General features: G+C 37.4%; 1 protein-coding gene and 1 long non-coding RNA gene across 3 annotated transcripts in view; one reads left to right on the top strand and one right to left on the bottom strand.

Annotated features, from left to right (window-relative positions):
• TTN (titin) overlaps nt 1-14,838 on the bottom strand; it is a 281,502-nt gene that overhangs the window by 249,078 nt on the left and 17,586 nt on the right. For both annotated transcript variants that reach the window (XM_063695029.1, XM_055380317.2), the window contains exons 13-28: nt 14,352-14,489; nt 10,839-11,132; nt 10,611-10,733; nt 8,751-9,032; nt 8,400-8,465; nt 7,486-7,744; nt 7,219-7,282; nt 6,892-7,107; nt 5,807-5,949; nt 4,686-4,891; nt 3,915-4,148; nt 3,560-3,804; nt 2,398-2,669; nt 2,114-2,278; nt 1,843-2,011; nt 50-1,743 (exon numbers count right to left, since the gene is read on the bottom strand). In XM_063695029.1, the coding sequence (XP_063551099.1) occupies nt 50-1,743; nt 1,843-2,011; nt 2,114-2,278; nt 2,398-2,669; nt 3,560-3,804; nt 3,915-4,148; nt 4,686-4,891; nt 5,807-5,949; nt 6,892-7,107; nt 7,219-7,282; nt 7,486-7,744; nt 8,400-8,465; nt 8,751-9,032; nt 10,611-10,733; nt 10,839-11,132; nt 14,352-14,489 (4,570 nt within the window). The remainder of the gene's footprint in view (nt 1-49; nt 1,744-1,842; nt 2,012-2,113; nt 2,279-2,397; nt 2,670-3,559; nt 3,805-3,914; nt 4,149-4,685; nt 4,892-5,806; nt 5,950-6,891; nt 7,108-7,218; nt 7,283-7,485; nt 7,745-8,399; nt 8,466-8,750; nt 9,033-10,610; nt 10,734-10,838; nt 11,133-14,351; nt 14,490-14,838) is intronic.
• On the top strand, nt 2,666-4,649 carry LOC109025948 (uncharacterized). Its single transcript, XR_002004907.3, has 2 exons — nt 2,666-3,441; nt 4,524-4,649. It is a non-coding gene; the product is annotated as an uncharacterized lncRNA (long non-coding RNA).

Raw genomic sequence — 14,838 nt, forward strand, 5'->3', positions numbered from 1 at the left:
ATTCTTGAATACAAAGACAGGTCCATCAAAGGAAAGACATGCAAATTACCTTGGACAAGTAAGAATGCGTGACTGGAGGTTTCTCCAGCTATGTTGATGGCTTTTACCATGATGCTGGCAGAGTCCTCAGCAGTCACATCTCTTATGACCAATTCACAAACATTGTCTTCGGGCCAGTACCAGTAGATCCGGTCAGACCGTTCAATTTTGACACCATTTTTGTACCATTCACATTCGGGGTCTGGTCTCCCCACGACTCTGACCCGGAAGTGTGCATCAGATCCTTGGCCCACTGTTTGGCTCTGGATTCTTTCGAAGATTTTTGGAGCCTCCATACTAGGACTTAGTTCAATCTTGTCAGGTTTAAAAGTTGGAATCGTGATTTTGCCTTCTTCGGCAAGAGCTTTCTTTTCCTCTTCAGTTAACTCTTTGGTCCAGTGGAGAAGTTCATCTTTTGTCTTCCTGAGGAGTTCCTCATAGGATTCATCCTTCTTTCGAGACTTGAGCTCCACAGCGGTAATGGCTTCATAATAGCCCTCTTCTGTTCTGCGCTTGAATTTACTGCGCAGCTCTTCCGACTCTTCAGGCACTCTTTCATGGGTAATTCTTTCAGCCCTTTTCAACTTCACAACTTCTTTGGTTTCAGTGGTGTCAACAGGTCTATCCACTTTTTGTACTTCAAACTGAAGCTTTCCTGGTTCGTGTACGTGAAACTCAGGCCTTGGTTCAGGAGCTCTCCTAAGGACAGACCTAAAATCTTCCCTCTGTTGAATCTCAAGTTTCACTTTATGCTCTATCACACCTTCAGGATTTTCCGCGGTGACCTTCACTTCACCTGTGTCATATGATTTGCAGTCCACGATGTCCAGGTAATGGATACCATCGTAGCGAACTCTGAACCTTTTGCTTTTGCGGATGAGCTGTCCATTGAGGTACCAGTTGACTTTGGGCTGAGGGTAGCCTGTTACCCTGCAGCGGAACCTTGCGGTCTCCCCTTCAAGTACTCTAACTGGCTCTGGGTACAAGACAATGTCTGGCTTTTGCTTTTCTTTCTGATCTGTTGTTACACCTGTAAGTGCACCTTCATGAGCCATTCTCTCTAATTCTTCAATTCTCTGTAAGCCTTTCCTCCCCTCAGGCAATTGGGATTCTTCCACAAGACTTTTCTCATCTTTAACAATAAGGGTAGCAGATGTGTGATCTGTTCCATATTTGTTAGTGGCTCTGCAAGTAATGATACCACTGTCTCTAGAATATGCAACGCCATAATCAAGGCTGCAGTACCCAAATTCATTGATCATACGGAGCCTGTTGGCTGCTTCAAGTGGCTTTCCATCATGGAGCCACTCCACCACCATCGTTGGGTCACCAATGGGTGTTAGCCTGCATTCAAAGTGGGCAGGCCCAAAGCGCTTAAGTCTTAAGGAAGTGAGTTTTTTCTTGAAAAATGGTTTCTGTTGTTTCTCTTTGTCATAGAGATCACCTTCTTCCCATTGCTCTTGACCATATCGCAAATGGAGGGGCTCCAGTTCTGGGGCTGCAATCTCCTTTGCTCTATATGTCCCCCGTGGGATGATTAACTTTCTCTCTGGCTCAGGTTCTGCAAACTCAACTTCAACATTTACTTTGCATCTTGTAGTGTCTCTGCCAGCTTTATTAATAGCAGTCGCAGTATACCAGGCAGAATCTTGGCTGACAGTGGAATCGATTTTAAGGGCAGCTTCTCCCTTGGTTCCTTCAATTCTATAAAAAGTTGGGGGAGGGAATAATCAATATAGTGGTATAGCTTCCCTGGTTATTGGATTTGTATAATGAGCTTAGCTTTATTATTTCCATACTTACCTGATTTTGGGATATTTATGAGGCACAATGATGTCACTGTTTTTCAACCATACAATGTCAGGGTTGGGGTTACCCGTAGCTCTGACTTTCATTTCAAGTCGGGAACCTTCCTTTATATTGACATTTTTCAGTTTTTCTACAAACATCGGTTTTACCTGATGTTCCACAGCTGAAAGAGAAAGGTCATGATTTAGAGGGAGTAAGGCTGAAATACCTGTTTATAACCCAAGTGATAAGAAAATTCATTTATTTTTATTTTATCTCATTTTACCTTCCACAGTTAAAATCACTGAAATTGAAGATCTGCCTGCCCTGTTTTGGGCAACCACAGTCCATTCCCCAGAATCACTGGGTGTGGCAGGGACAATAATTAGTGATTGAGTACCATCTTCTTTAATGACTACTTTATGGGTATAGTCATTGACAATTTGCTGGCCTGTGAAAATATGTTTAAAAGAAAGTAGATTTTAAAATAGTTTTTAAAAATTGTTAGATGCATACATAAGCTTGTTTTTGTGTTTTTATGATTCATGAGCAAAAACTTATCATACTTACCATCATGAAACCAGAACGTCTCTGGCATAGGTCTACCAACAACCTTTAAGTCAAATCTGGCAGTTTGCCCTTCTAAACATTTGAAAGAAACAGGTTTTAACACAAAGACTGGTTTATATAGTCTCTCAAGTTGTGACTCATCTGTCTCCTCCAGCCTACGTCCAGGGGACATTCTTGCAGGGGACATCCGTGCAGGAGACATCCTTGCCGGTGACATCCGTGCAGGAGACATGCGTATAGGAGACCTGCTCACTGAACGTGGAGAGAGAGATCTGCAAAACAAAGACAAAAAATACTTTCGTGAGGCATAAAGAAAACTCAGCAAAACAAACTTCATTTTGTCTTATTCATTATTCATGTTATTTTAGAATTTACTTCTTGCATGTATTAGAAGGTACCTCATTCAGATCTAAAATAGAATATATTATTGTTGCCCCCACAACTATGTTTTTCCTATATTCTCAATTTTAGCTGGTAGTCATTCAGTACATCCAGGTACCCAGGCTCAAAAATCTTGGAATAATCCTCAATACTCTCTTCGTTACTGCTTGGATTTAATCAGTCACTAGACTTTTTTGATTTAACTACTAAAACATCCTAATAAATGTTGGTTGGATAAGTAAACCAATGAATACATTTATGAAAAAATAAAAAATACACATTCTTTATCTCAGAGGAGGAAAACATAGAAATGAATTTGGAAACAAAACAAAGCAAAACAAGACTCCATCTACACATTGCAGCCAGACTGACTTGGAGTTTGAATGCTGGCACCACCGCTTACAGGCTGGATGAATTAAGACAATTTTCATAGATTCCCAGGGCCTCAGTGTTCCTATTTCCAAACCAATAATAGTCATCTTTTTATTGCAGGGCTGTTGTATAAATTTACATATGTAAAAATCAGGTGTCAAATAAGAGCTATTGTGATATTAGCTATAGCACTAGGAAAATAAACAGTATGTTACACTTATGAAAATTCTTTGCTCATCTTACACAGGGGCAAGAAATAAAAACTCCTGGCAATTGTTGGTGTTGCCAATGGTAAGTTTCTGTGCCATTTTAGCCCTCGATTTTCTTCTTACACAATAGCAATTTGCTACTATTTGATGTTTTGAAAACAATTTACATACTGAATAACCCAAATTATTACAAGTCTTACCTGATTCTGCTCACTGGCTCTAGTGTGGGGATGTAAGTCGGAGCTCCAAGTGGTGCAGCAGGCTCCACATACAATTTCCCTGAGCAAATTGCATTTCCTTTAATATTGCTGGCAAATGCAGTGTAGATTCCTTCATCTTCTGGAAGAACAACAGGTATACGCAGACTAGCTCTGCCATCTTGTAGAAAGTCCATTTGGTATCTTTCTCCATGTTTGATGCGCTTGCCATCTTTGTACCAAGCAATCTGCAAAGAATACCATGCACGTATGAATAAAATTTACATCAAATAGTTATATTTTAACCAATTTGTATCTTTACTGTGGCAAGGAGGTATGATAAATGTTTATATTTTACCTTTGGTAATGGATATCCAGACATCTTGCAATGAAAAGTGACACCCATCCCCTCAAGAATTCTATAATTCTTGATTCTTAAATCAAATCCTGATTCAACAGCTTCAGATTCAGAAATGTCAACTGCCATCTTTTCTTCTCCATCTTCTTCAAGAAGTTCTTCTAATGTAGTCTTTATTATTCTATATTCAATTTCTTTAATAAGTCTCTCTTCAAAGGAAGAAATATGGAATTCCTATGCAAAAAGATTACGGTCTGTTAAAAATACATATCCTTACTGATATAAATTATTTAAGGAGATGTATCTGAGCTAGACTGTTGAAGTTTTTAGCTGGGAGAAGAATCTGGAAGACTTTTTGGTTTGTTTGTTTTAATCTGCATTATGGTCATCTTTCCCAGTGAATGTTGTGGCATCTTGGGTAGAAAGGTATTCCAAAAGCAGGAGTTAGATTTGGGTTAGAGGTTACATTAGCTTATCACACAGATGAAGAGATCTTGGCATGAATGAACTCAGCTGTGCTAATATTGGTGTTTTCCTTAATATATTATAAACCCTGTTTCTAAAGTCACATTTATGGCCTATATGTAATCTCTAGTTCTAAACTCACAGGTGCAACATACCATGAAGATTAAGGAAACTTAGCAACAGTGAACTTGGACCTGCTAATAGCTGTCTAACCCCGAGCTCATCACTTGAAAATGAAGATATCAAACAAAAAAAGGAAAGTATAATTTATGAAATTGTTTGGTTGGTCATTACTTTTATACTCACCTGATCTTCTACATAAGTTCTGACCACTACAGTGTCTTTGGCCATTTTCTTCCTAATTAAGGCTTGTTCTTTTTCATACTCTTTTTCATACTCAGAGTATACAAATCCAGGTGCTGTTTCTCCAACTTTAGGTTCTTGAACAAATGCAGTCACTTGTGTCTGATAAAGCATTTCTTGCTGGGACTTCATCAGTGACTCATAATCAGCTAAGAGTTAAGAACATAAGTTAATTTTTAATGCTCTTATTAGAAAACAGTCATACCACTATGCATTCAGGTAAACTCTACAGTGGGGAAAGTTGATAACCAAAAGCCAAATTTTCCAAATATTGACTATTGAAGTGCTCAATATTTTCTAGATGGAATCTGGAAACCAAACTTACACTAACAAATCCAACCAGCCATTACAATTGTAGAAAGAATTTTATATTAGCAGTCAGTTTTGGGGGGATCTACCACGGAGGACTTCCTAATTTGCTGTGTGTCTTTTAACAATTCATTTACCTTCCTGAATATTGAGTGCTTTATCTGCTAAATGAAGATAATATTGTAATTTCCTCTAAGGGATACTGTGTAGGTCAAATGAAACAGAGTGTGAGCCAGTTCACTGTAAATGTGAACAGTCTAGCATGAAAGCTGTTACATTTGTTTTCAGGTTATAAACATTGAAAATCCTGACTTCCAGGTTTTCTTTAAAATATCAGGAGCTCTAGCAACACTGAGCCTGGTAACAGCCTGGTGCATGCCTGGCAACAACACAGCTACTGTCTCTTTGAGGCAGGGCACCTACTCTCCAGTTTGCCACTGCTTTCATTGAGCTCACTGTTACCTGCCTGGGCCTGGAAGGCAACCAGATTTAGAATCTCTGCATTTTCAGAGGCATGATATGCCTAGAAACAAATACACCAAACAGAAACTATTGCTAGAACCTCAGAAGTGTAATGACAGTATAGTTTTTGAGGCCATGTGGTCTAAAACATTTTCCATACAACTGAGGCAAAGACACTGGGGCAAAGTATCAGAACCAGTAAATGGCAACAGATTTTTCAGCAAACGGACAGCACTGCTATCTCCTTGTATTTCAGTTCTTATCATGCACATAGAAACTGGAGTTGCACTTACCTTCTTCAAGCAAGGAAGCAGATGCAGAAGTTTCTCCATGCTTATTACGAACAACAATAGTGTATTCTCCAGCATCATCAGCAAAAGTCATAGAAATCACCAGCTTGCATTCACCGGTTTGTTTGTTGTAACTCACTTTGTATCTTTATGTAAATGTACAAAATTTAAAAATCAGTTATCAACAACTCTTCTGTGGGTAAAATAATTGGACTTATCTGTGAGTGGATCTGTGGTATAAAATTCAATGACCCTAAACATATGACTAAGCTCCACAATAGATTATAAGATTGCTGAAAATTGAGAAAAATGCAAGAACATGAGTAATTAGGGCCAAATAAGTTAAAATATTCATTTTAAAGAATATTTATTGCTAGAATCAGTCATGAAATTAAGTGGTTTTCAGTGTTTATGTTAGCAAATGATCAGGTCACTTAAACAACAGGTATTTTCTCTTTGTTCGTTATTTTTCTCATTATTTCATTCAGAGATCAAATGAATAATTAAAACAATAAATTCCTTTAAATATTTCAGTATTAACTCTCTGGTACATTATATTTATTATTATTAAGGTACGGCACCTACATTTTTAGATTACCAGGTTGCTCTTTTTATCTTAAATTGCAAAATATTCAGAGCTAAATTTTATATTGAATTGAAGAAAAATTACTAGCATAGATTTGTGTGCATAACTAGCTTTCTTCTTCATTATATGGCTATTCTTCTATCTTTTAGTCACTTAGTTATTACATGTTTTTATTGAAAATTGTCTCAAATCTTTTCTGGAAGAGTGTGTGTGTGTGTGTGTGTGTGTGTGTGTGAAAATCCATATTTTCTCTACTTTCACAAACTCAATGAATTAAACTATAATGTAAAGAAATATATCTTCCATCCACTTTTGTCACATAGCTTTATTTCTTAGGAAGACTTTGCACAAAAAAAATGTAAAAATACCTCAAAACAAACTAAGAAGGCTCCACAATGAAAGAGCCTATGCTCAGGGTCGGTGGGGTGAGTAAATTCTACTCTAGGCTTCATGCACGTATTATACAAGTCACAGAGAACTCTGTATTCAGCCATCAAAATACCTGTATCCAGTGGTTAGAGGAACACCAGATTTTTTCCAGTATACATGGGGCTTTGGGTTGCCGCCAACTTGGCATCCAAACACCACGCTCCCACCTTCCACCAGTTTCTGGACCACTGGTTTTGTAATAAAGTAAGGTGCAGCAGGTTCTCCAGGCCCTGCTTGTTCCTCTGTGAGGCTAGTATCAGTCATAACCACATCTCTTGACTCAACAAAGCTGGAAAGAGAATTCCCCTCATATTAGCTTCTGGGTTGCAATTTGCCAATACTGGTGGGGCTGAAAGTCAAAATGGTACTAGAACAGCTACTAATTAGCAAAATGTTTTACCGTTTCTCTTCTGTAGTAAATTTCTCAGTCACGGCTGTGGTTTCCTTTTCAAATTCTTCTGACACTAAAAGAAGACAAAAGTTTCTCATTGAGATGAGATGTTTAGTGACCCCTGCTTAGCACTGACAGTTAAATTGACCATATAATCTCCCCCCAAGTTCCAAAAAGGGACATCATTTCAAGGTGCACAGAAACCGTATTGTGGAAAAGAGTGTCAGATGAAAGTGATGGCATGTGCATTAGGACTGTGGGAGGGTGGCCACTAACCCTGCACAGCCAGATAGCAGGATGTGCTGACAGTTCCAGCCTCATTTACAGCACTGCAAGTAAATCGCCCGCTGTCTTCCGCAAATGCTTCGCGAATCATAAGACGAGCAATTCCACTCTGGAAGGTTATCTGGAAGTCAATGGAACTTTCGATTTGGTAGTCTTCCCTGTACCATGTCACTGTCGGGGATGGGTATCCAGAGATGTGGCACTCCAAGGTGACAGATTCACCTTCTATGACAGTCACATTTTTTAAGCCCTGAAGAGAGGAGAAAAAATAAATAATGATATGTGTGCATATTCATTAATCACTTCTGTTTTGTAACAAATGTAGAGTTTGAACTTATGCATTTCGACTGCCACAAAATGGCATTTTAATCAGGACTCCAGAAATAGTAGTAGAGAAACAAATATTTATATAATATACTAATATATTAGTAAAGAGCTGTAAGGCTCAATAGCAAATGCTACCTATTCAACAAAGCTTTGCCATGGTATCACCAACTGGAATGAATCTATGCCTCCCATGGATTCTCCTTCTGTTGTGATGCTTATCACCTTATATATTTCATTATGCTGGTTTATGTACATTTTCTCTGATGGCAAAGAAAATATTTCAAAGAGGGATGGATTGGTCTTTATGTCTCCACAGCTCCTGCAATAATGCCTTCTGCATATTAGAAGCTCATTAAATCTTTTGAATCCATGAATGATGTACCACATAGAATTCCCTTCTTCCTTGCCAAATATGGTCAAATATGGTCTTCCAGACCAAATATGGTCTTAAAATGAGCATCTGTAAGCTCACTAATGTCATTTTTGTATTAATTTGAGAAACTGATCTTTGCAAACGTGTATTAAAATGATTTGAGGAGATATGAATAGGGTCCAACATAATCAACTTCTTTACTCACCGAGACCAAAGTTGGTGGAGTAACAGGAATTTCAACAGGTGCTGGTACTCTTGCTGTTTCTGTTACCTAGATTTTTTACAAATTATATTACAAAGTGCTCATGAAATTCAGGGAAATCTCATAAACTCTTAGCTCATGCAACATTATATAATTATAAAAATATAAAAATAATTATAAAAATAATTTGAGAAAATGATCTCTGACCCATACTATGATCCATAAAAACCAAGTCTTAGTATGGCAAAGGAGAAAGGCAAGACTCCACTGGCTACTTTTCAGTACAAACTAGCCAACCACCTGGCCCTGCTCAATGGGAGTGGACCATGTAACAGCGGGTAACCAGTGACCAACCTTGGCTTCGCGTCCGTGCAGTACTTCAAAGCGCTCTTCACGGACGGTGGTGCCAGTGATGCTCACCCCTACTTCCTTTTTCACCTCAACGCCAGCTTCACTCTTGTAAGTATCTGGTGTGTCAGCGAAGGGGAACTGTGGCAAGGGTGTGGGCTCTGCCCTTACTCTAGTCTCACTGGGCTTCACAGTAGGAGCCTTCACCGATTTGGTGATCTTCTGAGCAGAAGATGTGGCTGACAACTCTTTTTGTAATGTGGCAATAGCACTGCCGGCTATTGATGCCTACATGGAAACAGAGTCAGAAAATAAAGTCATTTAACCATCCTCCGATGGCTAGCCCTCTTGGACTGAGTCTGAGCCTATTTTCTATAAGGTCTGTTCTTTAATGTTCTCATTAGCACTCATTATCACACAGTTAATGAAAAGTCATTTAGAGATAAGCCAATTATAAAGCTCCTTGTCATGCATGTTAGTTTGTAAAACAAATTTTAAAATATCTTTTTTAAAGAGTTGTATTCAGAACTCCTTATTTTACAGCTTTTATCATAAAAGGACAGGATTTTCTAAAGCTTAGTCATGAATTTTCACTTAACCATTCCGACGAATGCCACTTTTGAAAATACCACAGTGGGAGATTCAAAATTAAGAAATTATTGAAATTGTTGGTAAATGCCTAAGAACTACTTTGCAATAGTACATTTGGGTTTTAGCCACAAATCTATGTGAAAGGTAAACATGAAGACATTCAGAAAAAATATTTTAAAGGTTTCCTTACTGCTTTTTTTTTTTTTTTTTTTGAGACGGAGTCTCGCTCTGTCGCCCAGGCTGGAGTGCAGTGGCGCGATCTCGGCTCACTGCAAGCTCCGCCTCCCGGGTTCACGCCATTCTCCTGCCTCAGCCTCCCGCGTAGCTGGGAATACAGGCGCCCGCCACCACGCCCGGCTAATTTTTTGTATTTTTTAGTAGAGACGGGGTTTCACTGTGTTAGCCAGGATGGTCTCGATCTCCTGACCTCGTGATCCGCCCGCCTCGGCCTCCCAAAGTGCTGGGATTACAGGCGTGAGCCACCACGCCCGGCCCCTTACTGCTTTTATTCTGTTGTGGTCTATGGTTATTTGTTTTGTAATTTGGGACTAAATCAAATATAGGCATTATATGTAACTTACAGTTCTTTGAAGGCATAGAAGGTTTGGGTTCTATTTCTTGGATGTGTATAATAACAATAGTGACTAATATCAAGGATTTATTACATGCTGACAACTGAAGGTTTTTATGTCCTTTTTACTTGCATTTTACATGTATGCTTACTTTCTCCTGATGACAGAGGTTATAAGGGAGAAGATAGGGCACTAATCCAGAGCTATTTGATTCCACAATCCAACCCAACCACCGTACAGTACCACCTCTCCATCTTGCTATATTGAGTATATAAATATATGATTTCTCAATGTCTGTCTTTATTATTGAAACACATTCACAGTTAAGTTACTCTGAAATGTCTCACAGCATAAGTAAAACTATGCTGTGTAACACACTACCTTTCACAAAATCATTAGAACAATAGTAATCAGAACAATTGAGTTTGAGCTGTCCCTGAAATGTGAACTAGAGAGAAGCCTGTGTGGATTTGTGTCTCCTCAGAGGTATAAGATAACCACTTGTGACTCTAGGCTCACTCCCCTGGGCGAGTTTCAGAAACCAAATCTTTAGGGTGTCTGGGCCCACTGTGAATGCAAACACACGCACACACACATCACCAAAAAAGAATCCTCCATTGGCCTACCCCAGAGATGCTCTATTTCACAGGTTAGATACTTATTTCCTTTAAACATTTCTGTATCATGCTCTGTAACTTCTTACCTCATATCCATGTTCTGTCTTAGGAACAGAAATTTTTGAAACAGTAAAGTGAGGGCTAGCTGTGCGGGGGCGTTTATCCACATGGACTAATCTTTCCGTTGTTAGATCTGTAGTTTTCTTGATCTGCATTGAAATGAAACTCAGTGATACCATTGATCACCAGATTACCGCAGCAGTGAGGCTTGCTTTACCATGAACAAGGTGAAAAATCAGCAGGTATAGACTCACCTGTGATGATATGTGCATTCCCTTTTGATCAGTAGTTTTGATATGAGTCTCAGAAGGAGCCTGGATTACTCTAGGCTTGACTGCTTTAGGGACAACGTGGGGTTCTGAGGCTGGACGTTGGGGAGGCTCAGCTACCTTTGCGGCGGAAATGCGTTCCTTATATCCGTACTCCAAAGTGGTTTGCTGAGCATAGGATTCTTCAAGATGCCCAGGCTCTCTGGGCTCTCTGACTCGGGCCTGGTCTACTGCAGCAACAACTGTTGCTACAGCTTCAGCCTTTTTTCCAACGTCCACCTGGAGACAAGGTTTCCCGAATTAATACATAGGAATATCGAGATCAGGCTGGAATATCTCCTAGGCATCAGGACAGGCAGATGGCATCCACATTATACAGCAGTGTTAACGTGTCTAGAAATGTATCTCAGAAACACTTTTAGGGACTATTTCATTGATTATTATATTGTACAGACATCTATTTAGATATACTCTCTGTACACCTACTTAATTATACTAGACATTAAATCACATATACACAACATAGGACAATCACAATATGAACACAAAATCACAAGAAGATTTTGAAATTTTCTAGAATTTTTCCAGGCAGACAATCAATCAGCAATTGGAAAATCAGAATTTTGGAGCTGGTTCTTTTCACTGATTATTTTTATTATCTTGTTGACCATTTAGTCTGGTATTAATGCAGTGACAGTGATGATATAAGTGCACTCAAATACCGTCATCATCCTGTCCAGAAAAATCAGTGACTACAGAGTTATATGGTTGCATGCAAATCGGACATAACATGAAAGCTCACAAACAAAGAGTGAGCATATGAATTTACTTATGATTCCCTAAGGGTAAGATTGTTTAATCTATCAGAAAATACCTTTCTTAAAACACACAGATGACAAAGAGAACCCCGTGCAAATAAAAATATTGTGATTAAAATGAAAGTGTTATCATGTTTGGATTCAAGAGAACAACCTTTCACATTGAAGTTTAATTTACTTTCATTATTACGGAGAGTTAAAGCAAAGAATGAAACAAATATTATTTTCTCATTTCTGAGTCTGATGAACATTAATGGAAATACAATTTGCAGAGGAGTTTCTCTTTTAAAGAAGGCAAACTAGCTGATGTGGCTTAGATATTATGATTCTATGTGATACTTGGAAACAGCATACCGCAAAAATCACATAGCCATGTTCATTTTAAAAGTACATTTTAAAAGTGCATTTTAAAAGTAAGATTGGAAAATTTTATTAATATTCAGTTTTCTATACCTGTGAATAGAATCTAGAATGCATCGGAAACATTCTTCAACTATGCTACCTGCATATCTTTAAAAATTATTCTCTGAACCATTCAAGATATAAATGAGATTTTTCTGAGATGGAATTGGGTCTTTAGTGATCATGGGCTTTATCCAGGGCTTCCTTTTAGGAAGACACAAACAATTTCATCTGCCTCGAAGGACTGCAAACACCATCTTCACTTTAGATTGCATCATCTCAGAAAAAAACATAAAATACACATGAGGCTTAGGTGAGTTAAGTTTGTCCGTTTATTTGTTTCTTTTTTAAAAACTATATTGGCAATGAGCTGACTTTAATTGTATAGACATTTTAAAATGTTAACATCTTCGACAGATAACACTAAATAAATAAATATTATTTTGATTGTAGAGTGATCACATTTCCACTATATCTCATTTGAACCTTTTAGCCAGTCTGCTATGAAGTAGTCAGCTTAAGTCTTAATTTTATTTTAACAATGATAAAAGAAACTGTCAAAGAAACTGTCATTTGACTAAATGTCACACAACTGAAATATTTAAATTTTGTTCTTGATTTTAAACATATAGAAGAATCTTAATCATGGTAGAATATTTTAAATTGAGGAAGCATCTGTCTGTTTTTTCCTTGAATAATTGTATATCAAATTTATATACACACACTTATTGGTGGACTACAAATGAGTACGCTGGTAACCGCCTTTATTTCTTAGTGGACTTTGATATCTCTCACATGTTTGTAACCTAGAGAAGCAGGAAGACAAATTGGACTAGAATACTCCAATTCATATGAGTTAAATGCTGAGAATAAATTTAGGAGACGTAAAGAAGAGTATTATTTGGTCTGACTTTTCACTACTAGAAATGCTCACTGTTCAACTGGAGGACGGACTGAATCTAACCATCTCTATTGTTTTATTGATCAGTTAAGCAATTAGATGGAACACTAGAAGCACAGTTTATGACGGATGAAAAGTTATGAGAGTTGATGATGAAATGGGATGAAACAATACTTTTCACCTCCATAGCATCAGTTTTCATCTCTTCTCGAAAAAGATGTATTTGTTCTTGTTTAATAGTGAATCCTTCTCTAGTCATTGGCAGTGTGGCTGGTTCAGCAGATTTTGCAGTGGTAACTACTACTTTAGGTATAAACATTTTCTCAGCTTCCATCCTTAGCTAATTTTTAACAAAAACAAGATAGTCAATTCATGACAAAATTTGAATGGAAACAAAAGTAAAAAGTTAATCACTCATGAAGTATGTTGCATAGTGGAATTTCTGTCATTTATGAGACTTCTGAAAGGCTGATATGCCATTAAATGTTAGATTTGAGTAAAGGTTTAAAAAGTTTATCTTAAATCATATCTTAGAAAAAAAAGATGTAGAGTTAGAAAATGACACTGAGGGAAACACAAATAGGATTCAGGCCATCCTGCTAATGAAATGGAAAAACTTGAGTTGCTAATTTTCAAGTGGTATATTAGCAATAAAGAATACAATTAGGTAAATGGCTCATTTGGAGTAAATGACAGAGTCATGGGAAACAGTTTAATTCATGGATATTTCATAGCTACAAATAGATACGGTAATCTTTTCATGGCTTATGTGTAATTGTTCTGTTTGGATACTTCCTTCTCTAGATTTTAATATGCATCTTGTTTAGCTTTAGTGGGAGCTGCTACAGCATGCATTATAATTTTTTCAGCTTATCTTCTCCTCTGATATTTACAGGAGGGAAAAAAGATAAAGTTTCATACAAAGAAAATTATGGGTAATTTACTGAAATAAGTCATACTCCATAACATAATACACTGAATTTATGACCCTTCAAAACACACATCTTCTTGACAGTGAGTAAGAGTCATCATTTACTTATACATCTTCCGTGTTTTTAAAAAATGTTCATGGGCCTCTTAAAATTAGCCTGCATGCAATTTTAATCAACTTCTGGAAGATTCCCAGATGTTAATAAAATGTTGACAATAATGGTGAAGAGATAAGTGGAGAAAGGGATATGTAGTAATATTAACAATAATAAATCTTTTTTAGTTTCCAATTATTTAATTGTCTAAAAAATAAATTTGGTTAATAGTGACTCATACATAAGAAATTCAGAGACTTGATATTAATGTATCATAATAAGGAATTTCACATGATATGTGGTATTAATGTATTATAATAGGGGATTTCACACTTGGGACAACAATAGTCACCTTTCCATGGGTAACTTGGATTTGTTCTTGTCTAGTAGCCATAGTTTCTCTAGTTCTCAGTATTGTTTCTTGTTCTTTGGCTTTAGCAGTAGCAACTGCTATTGCAGACAAGGCAGTTTTCTCGGCTTCCTTTCTCATCTGATTATTACAGTAAAATCAAGATTTAAGTTGAACAGGGCTTCAAACATACATAGTATGACCCTTCCCCCTTCCTCATGGGGATGCAAGATGGTTATTCAGGGTTAAATACACAAGAGAAATAAACTTTCACCTGGCAATGTCTACATATACTGACTGAGAATCACAAAACTTAGAAATGTTAGCTATTAAAAAACCTCTAGATGAGTCCCTGTGTCACTTTTTTAAAATTAAGCTAAAAAATGCTAATCTTCATGCAAAGAATAATGGTGAATAAAATGAATTATAAATGTTACAGATGGATGAAAATCAAATGTGCAGATAAAATTAATGATAATCAGTCTCATAT

Source organism: Gorilla gorilla, chromosome 11 (assembly GCF_029281585.2).
Source record: "Gorilla gorilla gorilla isolate KB3781 chromosome 11, NHGRI_mGorGor1-v2.1_pri, whole genome shotgun sequence".
Taxonomy (NCBI): Eukaryota; Metazoa; Chordata; class Mammalia; order Primates; family Hominidae; genus Gorilla; species Gorilla gorilla.